Source organism: Mastomys coucha, unplaced genomic scaffold, assembly GCF_008632895.1.
Source record: "Mastomys coucha isolate ucsf_1 unplaced genomic scaffold, UCSF_Mcou_1 pScaffold2, whole genome shotgun sequence".
Taxonomy (NCBI): domain Eukaryota; kingdom Metazoa; phylum Chordata; class Mammalia; order Rodentia; family Muridae; genus Mastomys; species Mastomys coucha.
In genome coordinates this window covers 2208175-2220849 of record NW_022196902.1, presented here as the reverse complement: position 1 = coordinate 2220849, position 12675 = coordinate 2208175, and the positions used below count along the sequence as shown (strand labels likewise).

Below are 12675 nucleotides of genomic sequence, written 5' to 3'. Positions count from 1 at the left end.
TTGTTCGTCCTAAGGGGCTGCAAACCCTTCAGCTCCTAAGAAAACCAGACAAAAATAAATAAGGCTGATAAAAAGTTAGTAAGGTGAAAGGAGCCAAGCTCTGTCTTTAAAGGTTACCTTTATTTCTCTATGCTAACAATGAATAATCCAAATATGAAACTCAGGAAACAGTTTCCGTTATATCTTTTAGTTCTCAGTCTATGTGTGCTGACTTCCTGAGAGAAGTAGAATGTGCTCTCCTACGGTTATATGGGTGCTCAAGGAGCACCTCAGTGTAGCTCTCCTCTGAGGTCTCCGTTGTACAATAAGCCACTTAGAAATAACTTACAACAAGCAAAAGATATTCTCACTAGAACTTAAGAGTGTTATTTAAAGAAATTAACAGGTATACAGAACACATCATGTTTTTGGGTTTAATCCTGCTGAAATGTCAGCACTGCTCCTCAAACCAATCTGAACAATCCCCATTTGACTCTGAATTTTTACATAATATAATAAACAGTTACTAAAATTTACATGAAAATAAGGAACTAAAGATAATCCTTCTAGATATAGAAAAATCTCATGTTTCCCTAGCTAATTTTCTTTTTTAATGAATACTGTAGAATTGAACTAAAAAGGTGGGCAGCTTCCACATGGCCACCATGATAGTTCATACAATAAAGGACATAATAAATTAAATGATTATGTGTGAATGAATGGCTTTTAAAATAATTCCTATGTACGCTCACTGTAATAAGGCATCCTTTTGAAATGTGTGGCACATATTTTGTAGTTTCTCTACCACACAACATCATGAAAGAATTCTTACAATTTTCCAACATGAAACTCTAGCTCATTATTTCCTCCTTTCTATGACTCTCAGAAGTCTTAAAGGAAAAGCAAAGCCCAGGAGACATACATTTCCCATCACAAAAGTTACTATAAAGCTGTAGTCTGTAAGACAGTGGTATATTGGCATGGACGTAGCAACAGAATACAATTCAGAGTCCAAAAGTTAGCCAATAGCGTTTTTAGAGAATGGTCTCCTCAAGGGTGCTGAGAAAGTCCACTGGTGAAATAATGGACCTTTCAACAAATTGTGTTGACGCACCTACTAGGTGTCCACATGGGTAAAAGCAACACCATGAAAGTTAGGTTAGAATAATCAAGGACTCCTACATGAGAGTTAAAGCACAAAGCTCTTCGAAGGAAATGAAATGTCTGTCCCCTCCGTCAGTCAGAGGTGACCAGAGTCACCTAAGTCACAGACAACCAGAGAATAGAGGAAGTAAATGATAGTTCATCCATGTGGGAACATTGTTTCAAAAAAATAAAAAGCAAGAAGATGATAATTCAAATAATACGGCAAACTGCATACATACCATATGTGATACCAGATAAAGTCTACATCCAGAATATACAAAGGACTCATAATTCCATATTAAAAGAATAAATAGCCCAATTTTGAATGAATAGAAGGTTTAGATTTTTTCTTAAATATTCTTATCAGTAATCATCAGATGTTCAACATCAATGCCATTCAGGAAATAATATACCCAAAGCCATCATGCTCACTAGAATAGTTGTCATCAGAAGGACACAGGAGCATTGGAAGAATGTAGTGAAACTGCAGTTCACATTGCTGGCAGAGATGAAGTGGCATGTCCTCTTTAGAGAGCTGCCCCCTAGACCTCAGAAACTTCAACATTGAGTTTCCAAGTGTCCCAGACTATGTCACAGCTGATCTATTCCCAGGCATATATACCCAGGGGAACTGAAAATACATGTTTAAACAAACACTTCCACAAATGTTCAAGGGAGCATTATTTATAATAAGCCAAAAAAGCAGAAACAACTCAAGTCCGTTGGTGAGTGAGAGGACAAGCAAAATATGGTGTACACTTAAAAAGAAACACTGTTTAGCCAGGAGAAATAACACTGTTGCATGCTGCCACACAGAGAAACCAGGAGAGTATCTCCAGTGAGAGAAGTCAGCCGCAAAGGCCACAGGCTGTGTGGGTCTGTTTATATGGAATATTTACAATGAGTAGGTAGTTGGAGCTAGAATAGAGCAGGACCAGGAAAAAGGAGAGTAGACAGTGAGGGTAGCAGGCCATAGACTCCTTGTGGGTCATGAAGACATTCTGGGATTGTGAGAGTGTGAGAGAGGTTCTGATTTACAGTTCAGGGAAAGAAATGGAAGTACAAGGCCATAACTAGACTCTAGCCACAGGATGTGAGATGTGCTGTGAGCTAGGAGTTAGATAATCAGGGCCTTGGCACTGAACGGTGGGGGCAAACAAGCTGTATTAACAAAAAGGATGGGATGGTTCTGTATATTTGAAAAGTGAAAACATTAATGGAGACAAAAGAAAGCATGTCCACAGGTCTGGGCTACCAAAGTGGACACAGTATCTTCATAAAGTAAATGTGGATCAAGAACATTAAATCGAATCTGAGATGTAAACTTAACTATAATATTAGCAGCTCAGAAGGCAGTTTTAGCTATGAGACCTATAGCAGCATACCTGCGTGCCCAGCAGTGGCTAGCTAGCCCTGCCTCCCCAAATTTCTGCTGTATGATCTGGGAGAAAGTAGGATGTTTTTAGAGTTTTGCTACTTGGGAAAGCATCTAGAAAGAGTTTAAAACCACACAATAAAGGCGTGTTATAGAGTTAAACATTAATGTTGTGATTGTATTCCCCAAAATTGTATTCTAATGTTTTTAATTTTTATTCATTTTTCTCCCATTCGCTAAAACCTTCCAGTTGGAGAATCGTCCTCGGGAAAAGCCTCAAGGAGCCTTGCACAGCACATACCGGGTCCTGGTGGGATTGAAGGTGTGAAAGGAGCCGCGTCTGGAGTGGTGGGTGAACTTGCCAGAGCCAGGCTGGCCCTCGATGAAAGAGGACAGAAGCTCAGTGACTTGGAAGAGAGGACTGCAGCCATGATGTCCAGTGCAGACTCATTTTCTAAACATGCCCATGAGGTAAACCTGGCACTTGGTCACCCAAAGAGCTAGAGAAAGAGAATAGGAAATGACTACATTTTTGTATATTCAGTTATTTCTACAAGCATGTACTTTGTATAATTTCAAGTTCCAGTTTTTACCACAAGAGGGAATCATACAAGAATCCAGCAGTAGTTCCTGGCCTCTCCTGAACTCTGTACAATTTGAAGGAACACACTTACCTTTAGGACCTTTGTCAGCAATGGAGAAGCTTTGCAGCTGTTTGGCCATGGCCTCAATAAAAATGCCACCTTTCTTTAACTCCTTAGAGTTTGAAACCACCTTGTCCTAAGAAGGAAATCAACTGTCTCTTGGATTCTTCCAAGTAGATCTAAATAACTCAAATCGGTTATCGTGTTGAATCTCACGTGCCTTGTAGACTAATGCCTAAGGAGAAGTAGTGGGGAAGCTTTTGTAGTGAATTCATGGACCTCAGAAACAGATGCCATAAAGCGAAGGGTCCCTAAATGAGGTCCACACAGCTCTAACAGCTGACTTTTATGGGTCTTTATTAAAAGTTAATCTCCAAGCTATAGAGATGGCTCAGCAGGTAAGGGTGCTTACTGCTCTTACAGAGGACCTGCATTTGGTTACCAGTATCCACACAGCAGCTCAGAGCCATCTGTAGCTCCAGGTACAGGAAATCGATGCCTTTCTCTGGCCTTGGAACATACAGAAATTCAGACAAAAAAATAAACAATTCCATGTACATAAAATAAAAATAAATCGTTAAAAATGTCTCGTATAAGCTTTAAAACCTTTCTGTAACCCCACGTTATTATTTTACACATGAGTGACTCCTTCATGCTTTGGACTTTGGCTTCTCATTTTTGCTTCCTGGACTGGCCTTTGAGGCTATCTTTTATTTTTGACCTTCCAGTCTCTATCATGTGAACATTCCTCTAGTTTTTCAACCAATAGGCATCTCCTCTTTGGTTGTGTTATATAAAGGAGACCATTTGAGCTGGAAGATAGTTGTCTAGAGCATCCTTGGGAGTCAAGGGACCCACAAGTAACCCAGTGTAAGCATTCGCCCCCAGTGTCAGGGACCCACAAGTAACCCAGTGTAAGCATTCGCCCCCAGTGTCAGGCAGGGTTTGTGTTGCCACAGCCATGCATAGCACAAGCACTTCTGCCACCTTCACAGCTCTGCACATCCCAGAGACAACACACAGTTTCCTTTCCCTTCTGCAGATGCAGGGTTAGACACACCAGAGAGGCTAATGAGGATGGTGCAGTGAGGTGTGTTCATGGACTCTAGAATTCAGATTGCCACGCCCAAGCTCAGATTCGCCATTCTGCTAACCTTGAGTAAAGCCTAGAAGCCTCTGGATTTTATTATAAAATGAAGAGGAAGTAATGCACACCCAAGGACTGTATAGAGCAGGCGAAATGCAGTAAGGAACATTTGATATGCTTTCAGCACGGGCTCAGGAAACCTGAGATTCCCATGTTTCTCCAGCCCTTCTTTCTCTAGCTCTTCAAAACATTACTTTAGTTCTAATTGAAAACACAGTAATTACCTTATCCTTAAGTTATTTGCTAGGGCAATTCATGCTACTTTAAATAAATTGAAGTAGGCAAGATATAATGTTGATTCAGAATGTTCCAGAGTGGTATGCTTTATAGACACCAGTTATAAATAGTTTTTGGAATTTTGAAAATGTATTTTTCTTGATGGTTTTGGTTTTTTGCTTCTTTCAGATGATGCTGAAATACAAAGATAAAAAGTGGTACCAGTTCTGACAACTAGAACTCAGTAAGTCCAGCTTCAACCAGAAGGAAAAAGAAGTTTCCTTGTTGATGTCACTGATGTACTTGGGAAAGATAACAGAAAAGGGATGCACACTGCTGAAAACCTCTTTCCCAGCACAATCATGCACTGTTTTACCTCAGTCACGCGGCTTTAACTGAGAAGCACCTCCATGCTTGCAAAAGGGAGCATATGGTTTGTGCTGGCTGTGCGTTGACAAACGGAGAACTAAGTGGGGTCACGCTGACAGATGAACACACAGAGTATGTTGACAAGTCCTGGAGGGCTATTCCTCGGATCATTCCTGTATTAAACTTTCATATGCCAAAAGACTTTGTGCCGTTGTATCTGCCATCAGTGTTTGATCCGATGTGGGGAGAGGATGTAACCAGAAGGTGTAAGTCCGCAAAGGTCACTTTGTGTCTGGACTGCATTGTGAACAGCTGTCTGCACTCCCCCTCTCTCAAACAGACTGCTCATCAGTATCATTAGTGAAAAAGCAACAAACTGTCCCTCCTCGTTAGACTCTGCTAAATGTGGGCTTTAAGAAATGAGAGCACACATACAGCTCCTGTGCAGGATCCTTTTCCATTCTCATTACTACATACTGTGTTCAGTTCCTATGTTTTCAAAAGCAAAACAAGGTGATATGTCACTTTTCATGGAAAAGTGCAGTGCATGACTGAGTTGCTCATCTTCTGGGAGTTTCCATGTAGTGGCCATGCAGAGTGGAAAAGTGAGGAAACCTCCATTGTGGTGAGGAGAATTCGTCACTGTCTTTTGTCCCTGTTCACATCAACTCAGCTAAAAGTAGACTGACCAAAACAGTTACTGGTTAAATTTGTAGAAAAGTTGAAATTGGCTAAGTTTTTAATTTTGCTTGAATTTTTATAAAATGTTTAACCAAATGTACCCTTGCATTATTTAATTAAAATTGCTAAAACAACAGCGTTTTATCATTTCAGTAAAGTGCTCAGCTCCCTTTTAAAGATGCCCTCCATTTGCTCACAGTTCCAGTACACTCAGATGATGAGCCAGTTTAATCTTAGTGCTGCCCATGGAAAACTGCAAGTATCTCTTGTCCAATTATCCAAGAGTCTAGTCTGATGAGCTACAAAATATCTTCCATAGAATACATCACACACCTGTACATACCCTTTTTGAAATACCAAAAGCAAGAAGAAAGGAAAGTATGTTGATGTCAGTCACTAAGTTTCTTTCTGTAACCAAGAGTGGTGTGTATTGGAGGGCGGCAGCCCCCGAGTGATTGGTTCTCACAGTATCATGGCAGCCTAGAGAGGAAGCAGCCTGTACTACAGTCAGGAGCTGTGATTGCTACAGCCACAAAGGAAGAAGGGAAGGGACACTGGGGCATGAACTTTACATACTGTCTCCTGTGAAAGTCTGTACTGAGTCACTGTCCTTAAGAATAAGCAAGGCACGGAATGCTGGGAAGTGTGGTGGCTTTCTGGTCTGTTTGATGAGTTAAGTTCCTATAAGTCATCCTCACTTCTCAGCCTGTCACTGGCCTGTGTCTCTTTCATTAATAATTCTTTTGTTTACATTTTATAATGTGCACTACTGGATATAAAAGTTTACATCAAAGTTTACTTTAAATAGCATCAGGTAAGGATTAAATATATGTGATAAAGAGAACTGATCAAGAAAAAAGTTTTTAAACTATAATCATTTTTTAAAATTTCTGAATCTAGAAAGTAAAAAAGACATCCATTTCATGTCTGTTCTCTGAACATTCAGCAATTTACGAATTGCTTGATTTGCATTATATATTGTCCATTAAACCCATGTTCCATGGTACCTCATTGGAAGAATTGGGTCCTTTTTTAAAAGTATAGTTTTATGAATATCGATAGTTGAGAGTTTTAAAAAGTTGAAGAGTACTAAGTACCTACCTAAAACACTGCTTGACTCTGTGTGGAGCCTCAGCTGTTTAATTTGTTGTGTGATTTGCATATCAGATTCCTTTCTACACTCATTTTAACTGCTGTAAATAGATGAATAAAAGTTGTAATTATTTACTAATAGAGAAGTAGAGAAGCTTACCAGAGTTGGATTTTATAAGCACATTTTAATTCATGATTTTAAATTATTCATTTTTTATTTTAATCTACATATTGTGCACAACAATCTAAGAGACCAGTATTAGAAAGTACAAAGTATTTTTAAATAGAGAAAATGAGCTTCCCAGAGTTGTTTGATTATATAAATAAGACAGTTCACAGTGATAACTGGCCCGGGGATGGACTGTAGGATGGAATGCTCTGCCTCCTCCCAACCCACTCCTGTCTTTCTGATGCAAAAAGCAGTAGCCACCAGCAAGCCAAAGTTTCAGGAACTTTAACAATAACAACAACAAAAGGTCAAAAAATAAAATATCAAAAAATGAAAGTGTGTGTATGTGTATATGTGTGTGTGCGTGTCTTCTCTGTACACTCATTTGTCTTTGATTCTGAAAATCAAGTATTCTTCAGTTAACTTTATTAATGGGAAGAGATTTCTCTGTATGTACCACATAACAAATTCATTTCATTTTGCAAACTAAAATCAGTTCCTGTTTGCTTAGAATGTTGTTATTTGAAATCTCTCATTTTGTCAAAATCTTAAGTGTTTGAACATGGCATCGCCTTAACACCTGCTCACATTATGGCCATACCTCTTCCAAAAACCAGTTATAGATTTAACAAAACCTGTTCCTGATTTGAGATTTTCATGGGAAAATTCTGCTACGTACATCTGCATATCATTGCGAGTATGCTGCAGTTTCATCCAGAACATTTCCTTAAGTCCTCACTTAGCACTTCTTGTGGGTTCTTCTGCAGTTAGTTCAGGTAGACATTTGTGGCAGCGAGACAAGTCTGAAAGAATGCCTATGTTTAGAATGTGGGAGATGCTGGGAGACAGGTGAGGAACAGAGGCGGGTATTCCAAGTTTTATCCTAAGTTCTGCATTCAAATCGTGGGCTTTGCTCAAGGCATTTCGCATGTGACATTAGTAAAGCTATCTCCAAAGGGTTTTTTGTTTGTTTTTGTATCTGTTTTTCTTTCTTTCTTTCTTTCTTTTTTTTTTTTTTGTGGCAAAGATTTATTTTAACTTGGGGGATTTTGTTTGTTTATATGTTTCTGCAAAATAAAGAGCACTGAACTTTAAACTTGAATTTTTCTGCACTTTTTAAGGTCATGACTTTTTATTGTCCTTTATTTAATTTGCACTTTTTCGGTTTAAATCAAGTGACACGTGTCTATGAGACATACCAAAATCGTGACTATGCTGCTAGCGTCACCTGAAACCAATCAGTTCTAAAACCTTTAATAGGGCTTTATCTAGCTTTTAAAGATTAAAAACAAGTGAAATTATTTGCTGTGTGTTTTGGTGGTCTTGATCTTTGTTGTGACACTTTCAGAGTTGTTTTTACAATCCCACAAAACATGTTATGTTTATACGCTGCTAGAAAATATACTTTTAGTTTTAGATGAACTTTTGTAAATGTAGTCTTTAATTTTAAAAAAGGTGAATTTGTTAAGCCAAAGTATTTAAAAAGTATGTATATTACCTATATAAAAGTTTATGTTTTACCCTTATAGTAAGAAATACTAGTATCTCATTTGAGATATGTTTAAGTTTTAAAAGGTCATGCATTATTGAAAAACCTGCACACCTGACAAAATACAATTATGTAGTTTAAAAAAAAAAACTCTGCCAAATATTTTCAAATACTGATCTTTTTTTGAGGGGAATGTCCACAACAATAATTTCTAGAGCTTTGCTGTAGCTTCAGCTGGCTGTTGGATGCTTTGTTTTAAAGTACACACATACACAAACACACACACACACATATTGAAAATGGTTTTCCAAATATTTTCTTCTACCTTTTTTAAAAATAAATTTCCAAAAATAGAAACAGAGTTTATGTATTTTTGTCAATGAAGGTTTTTTTTTTATTTTATAGTTTATAGAATTTGTTCCTTATCAGTTTGATACTTAATCAATACTCCTAGGCTTTTTAAATCTTTATTTACTTTGAAAAGAACACTCCTATGTAGCCAGTGTCCCTTCTGGTTTTCTGTTTGTCTTTTTCTCTTCAGCGTTTGTTCTGGGTTGAGCTTGAAGCCCCAATGTGCATCTGGAGATGAATGTGCAGTAGCGGAGCTTTGTCAGTCTCTCCTTGCTTGATACGCTGTGGTAGATTGCAAGCACCATCACTCTTGCTTCACAAGCTGGGAGGGCTCTGTGGACAGACAGTTGTTGCAAATGAAAGGGGCAAGGTTGTAGCTTAGCTTTTCTGAGAAAGTGAATGATTTTAATAACTTCCCAGTTCTGGGTCTGAAGTTACTGGTTTAGTTCTCCTATGAATTCAGCGCTGTCTTCAGAGTTGCTTAAGGGTGACCTCTTTCTATTCCTTGGAGGAAATGGAATTATACGTCTGCCGGTATTTTTCAGTGAGGCACATAGTTTAAATCTTTCTTGTCTATTAGGTATAAATAAATAGTGTCAACTCATTGTAGGTCATTTGACTCAGGCATTTAAAATGGGTGTAGGTTAATTGTGTAATTCTATTTATGTGAGTTTGGGGTTTTGATTTTTTTAAAATATCGTCTGTATTTTGTTATCTAAACTTTGCTTCAATTGAAGAGAGTGTAATGTGCTTCAGACTGACTTAAGATACACTGAGAAGTAATGCAAAGATGAGAAGTGGTGGCTTCATTTCTTTCTTTTTTTTTCTTCCTTTTCTTTTTCTTTTTTTATAAATAGTTATGTTATTCTTTAGGTGTGACCTCTGCTCAACATGATAGCTAGTCAGGGGTGTGGAGTACTGTCTAGTTACATTTCGTTTCATTGTAAATGTGTTTCAAAAAAAAAAATTACAAAACAGACAGACTTAGTTTCCTAGTGTTGTCCATGCTGAGGGCAAGCATGCTTGGTCCAGAATGCTAGCCTGTGTGTCAGCATTGTCTGTCCGCACTGTTCATCTCCTGCATTTTCTCTGCACTTGCTCAGTGCTGTAACTGTTTCTAAGATAATTCCTGGAATGTGCTTTCCAAGTACAGGTTTTTTAATTTTTAATTATCTGTGTAGTGTTTCATTTTTTAAAAAAGCACTATTGCAAACACTGAAAAAACGTCCTCAAACTTTGTAGTTCTTTTGCGTTTCTGTAACTTAATCAGGAAAAAAAAAACTGTCATCACAGCAAAAAGGTTCAAAATTAGGTGATGAAATATTTTTGTAAATAAATACCATTAAGCTGGTATTTTAAGAATGTATTACAAATTAATGTTTCTGGGAAATGTTCATATATATGTATATGAATTTCTTTGCTGAAGAGCTCTGATTGGACAAAATAAAAATACTCTAACTCTTCTGAAACAAACAAACAAAAAAGGCCCTTTTTCTGGAAATGTGTTTTAATGTTTTTCTGAGTTGTAGAATTATCACATTAGTTGAAGAAAATTAAGCCACCACACACACACACACACACACACACACACACACACACACACACACACACACACGAAAGAAACCACGGGCACATTTCCAAAGATGTGTTAATAGGTTGATTGATGAAAGTCTCCTCTCCTTGCTGGCCACATAGTAGGTGGGTGGGCTGGAATGGAGCCAAGAGCTAGATCTAAACGCACACAAATAACCCAGAAATCTTATTAAAATACTGGTTCTGAGTTCTTGCGTGTGAGCAGGGTTGACATCTCTGAAAAGCTCCGCTAAAAAACACTTGCATTGGTCTGCGGAGCATCCCTTGAGTAGTGAGGATAATGGATATCTCCAAAGTTGGAATTTTCTAATTGATTTGTGTCGTTACCAGTGTGTAACTACTTACACTAAAAAATCTGCATCCAATTGATGGATCTGGAATAAAGTCTCTCAGGGAATGCTGACAATTCTCATGCTTGTTTCTAGATTTCTGACTCTTAGTGTGATACAAAACTGGCCCACATGGGGGCAGTCATGTCTTGGACAACAATAGATTCTTTTTTATCTGAAAACTTATGCAACACATCATTTTATGTTATTGCACAGTAATGTAGATCATTTCATATTGGTCTGACTGATTATCAAAAGTTTTAGTACTTTCATACTCAAGTACAAATTTGAAAACAAGATTTCCTTCTGTCTTGGGCCATGCCTTCTGTTTGAGTGCCCTATGTAAGTGACACTGTGTCATTCAGTGCTTTGTGGTATAAAGATCCTCCTTGGTCACACCATTCCTAGGGAGTCTACAGGAAGATTCTAACTTTCTTCCAGTAGCTTAAAGTTAGTGCTGTCTGCAGTTTCTGCATCAAGTGTTGCCGTCACAGGTGCCCAATTAGAAGCGGTTAAAATGTGTACTGTTGCTTAAAACAAAAAGAGTTCTCTGAGTAATTTTCAAACTTTATTTCCTCCATTTGTCTTGCTTATACTTTTAAGTGATAATCACTCTTAAAAGACAAAATTAAGGCAGGAAATATATTTTATTTATTAAAACAAGTTTCAGCAGCAAAAAGAAAAGAGTTATTTGTTATCAAAGACATGGAAGGACTTCACATAACATGAAGCTGGAGTTCTGAATTAATATTGTATTCATTTTCCTCCAAATTCCACCCCCCTTGGGCTCTGTGAGGACTCCCCACCTCACCCTGCTCCTTCATTCTATCCATCCCTGATTGCCATGCCTCTCACTCCAACTCACACACACTTTACAGCTCAGTGACTTCTTTTAAGAAAACTTCTTTGCTCATTTAGTAGAAAATACTATTAATTCGCTTTCTTGGGGACTTATTCCTGAATACTGGGTAAGTGTATAAATATCATCTTATGAACACATTGTGATCCCTACTGCTTGAAACATTCAGACACTCAAAAATCCACACCAATAAACAATTAAACACAAGCTGCTTTGGGTCAGCATGGCATTGGAGGCAGGCAATGGTGTAGAGAGAGCCCTATGTCACTGCCCTCCGGCCTTGTCCTCACTATGAGTCAGCCAAATCATATCTGTGTTCAGAATCCCAGATTCCAAGAAATCCCGGCACTGAATACTAAATTAAGCTATTGTGCTCAAATCTGAATGAGAGGGTTTCATGGAAAAGCAAATGTCTAAATCCAGACTGTTGGACCATAAGCCCTCTCTCCTGCTCCTCATTGGAATTTCTGTCCTGGAAACATAAGGGAAAGGGTACTTCCATGAGAACTTATATTCTTCAGAAGTTCCTAGGTGGCTTGGTATGCTAGTCCAGACAGCCCGGAGCTACAGCCATGGTAGAGAAGCAGTTTCTTGCCTCACAGAAAATCAGTATAAGATCTGAACAAATATAACAGGATATGTGAGTGAAAGTAATTGATATACCTCAACATACATACAAATAAATTCCTAAAACCTTGAAAAATATTCTCAAGGTTACAAAACAGAACAAAACAAACAAACAGAACTCGTGGTGTCCTCTCCTTCAAGCACAGATCCCTTACCCTGACCAGGGCTTTTATATCTGAACCCTTCGCCAGCAAGGAAGACCAAGCTCATATGTGTCCCGTTGAGTGGAACTAAATAATACCGCCCTAAACGCTACACCATGAGTCACGCTTGAAAGTGTACAGATCTATTCTGTTTAAATTTGAATAGAGTTTTGGTGCATTTTTAAATGCTATAGAAATTAAATTCTTAAATTTTTATAGAATTTAAATTTAAGATATATTTCATAACCTTATTAGAAATCTTTTGGAAGCTTTATTTTCCTGCTAACAAAACCTCAAAATACATTTTTTTTCAGCTAATGGGAAATGAATCTGCCTCAGCTTTGAGTGAATGTGTTAAGAGTGGGGGCCCGTGTGTGCCAGTGCCAAGTCTGTCAACCTGATTATGCAGACCCCGATTTTGTTCTAAGTTTGTCACTGATGCTCATTGCCCTACATGTCTTAACCT

At 38.1% G+C, this 12675-nt stretch overlaps 1 protein-coding gene across 3 annotated transcripts in view; it reads left to right on the top strand.

The window, feature by feature from the left end:
* Positions 1 to 5693, top strand: part of Stxbp5 (syntaxin binding protein 5) — a 152925-nt gene extending 147232 nt beyond the window's left edge. For all 3 annotated transcript variants that reach the window (XM_031380371.1, XM_031380369.1, XM_031380368.1), the window contains 2 exons: positions 2751 to 2971; positions 4697 to 5693. In XM_031380371.1, the coding sequence (XP_031236231.1) occupies positions 2751 to 2971; positions 4697 to 4738 (263 nt within the window). In that variant the 3' untranslated portion in view covers positions 4739 to 5693. The remainder of the gene's footprint in view (positions 1 to 2750; positions 2972 to 4696) is intronic.
* The last annotated feature ends 6982 nt before the right edge of the window (positions 5694 to 12675 follow it).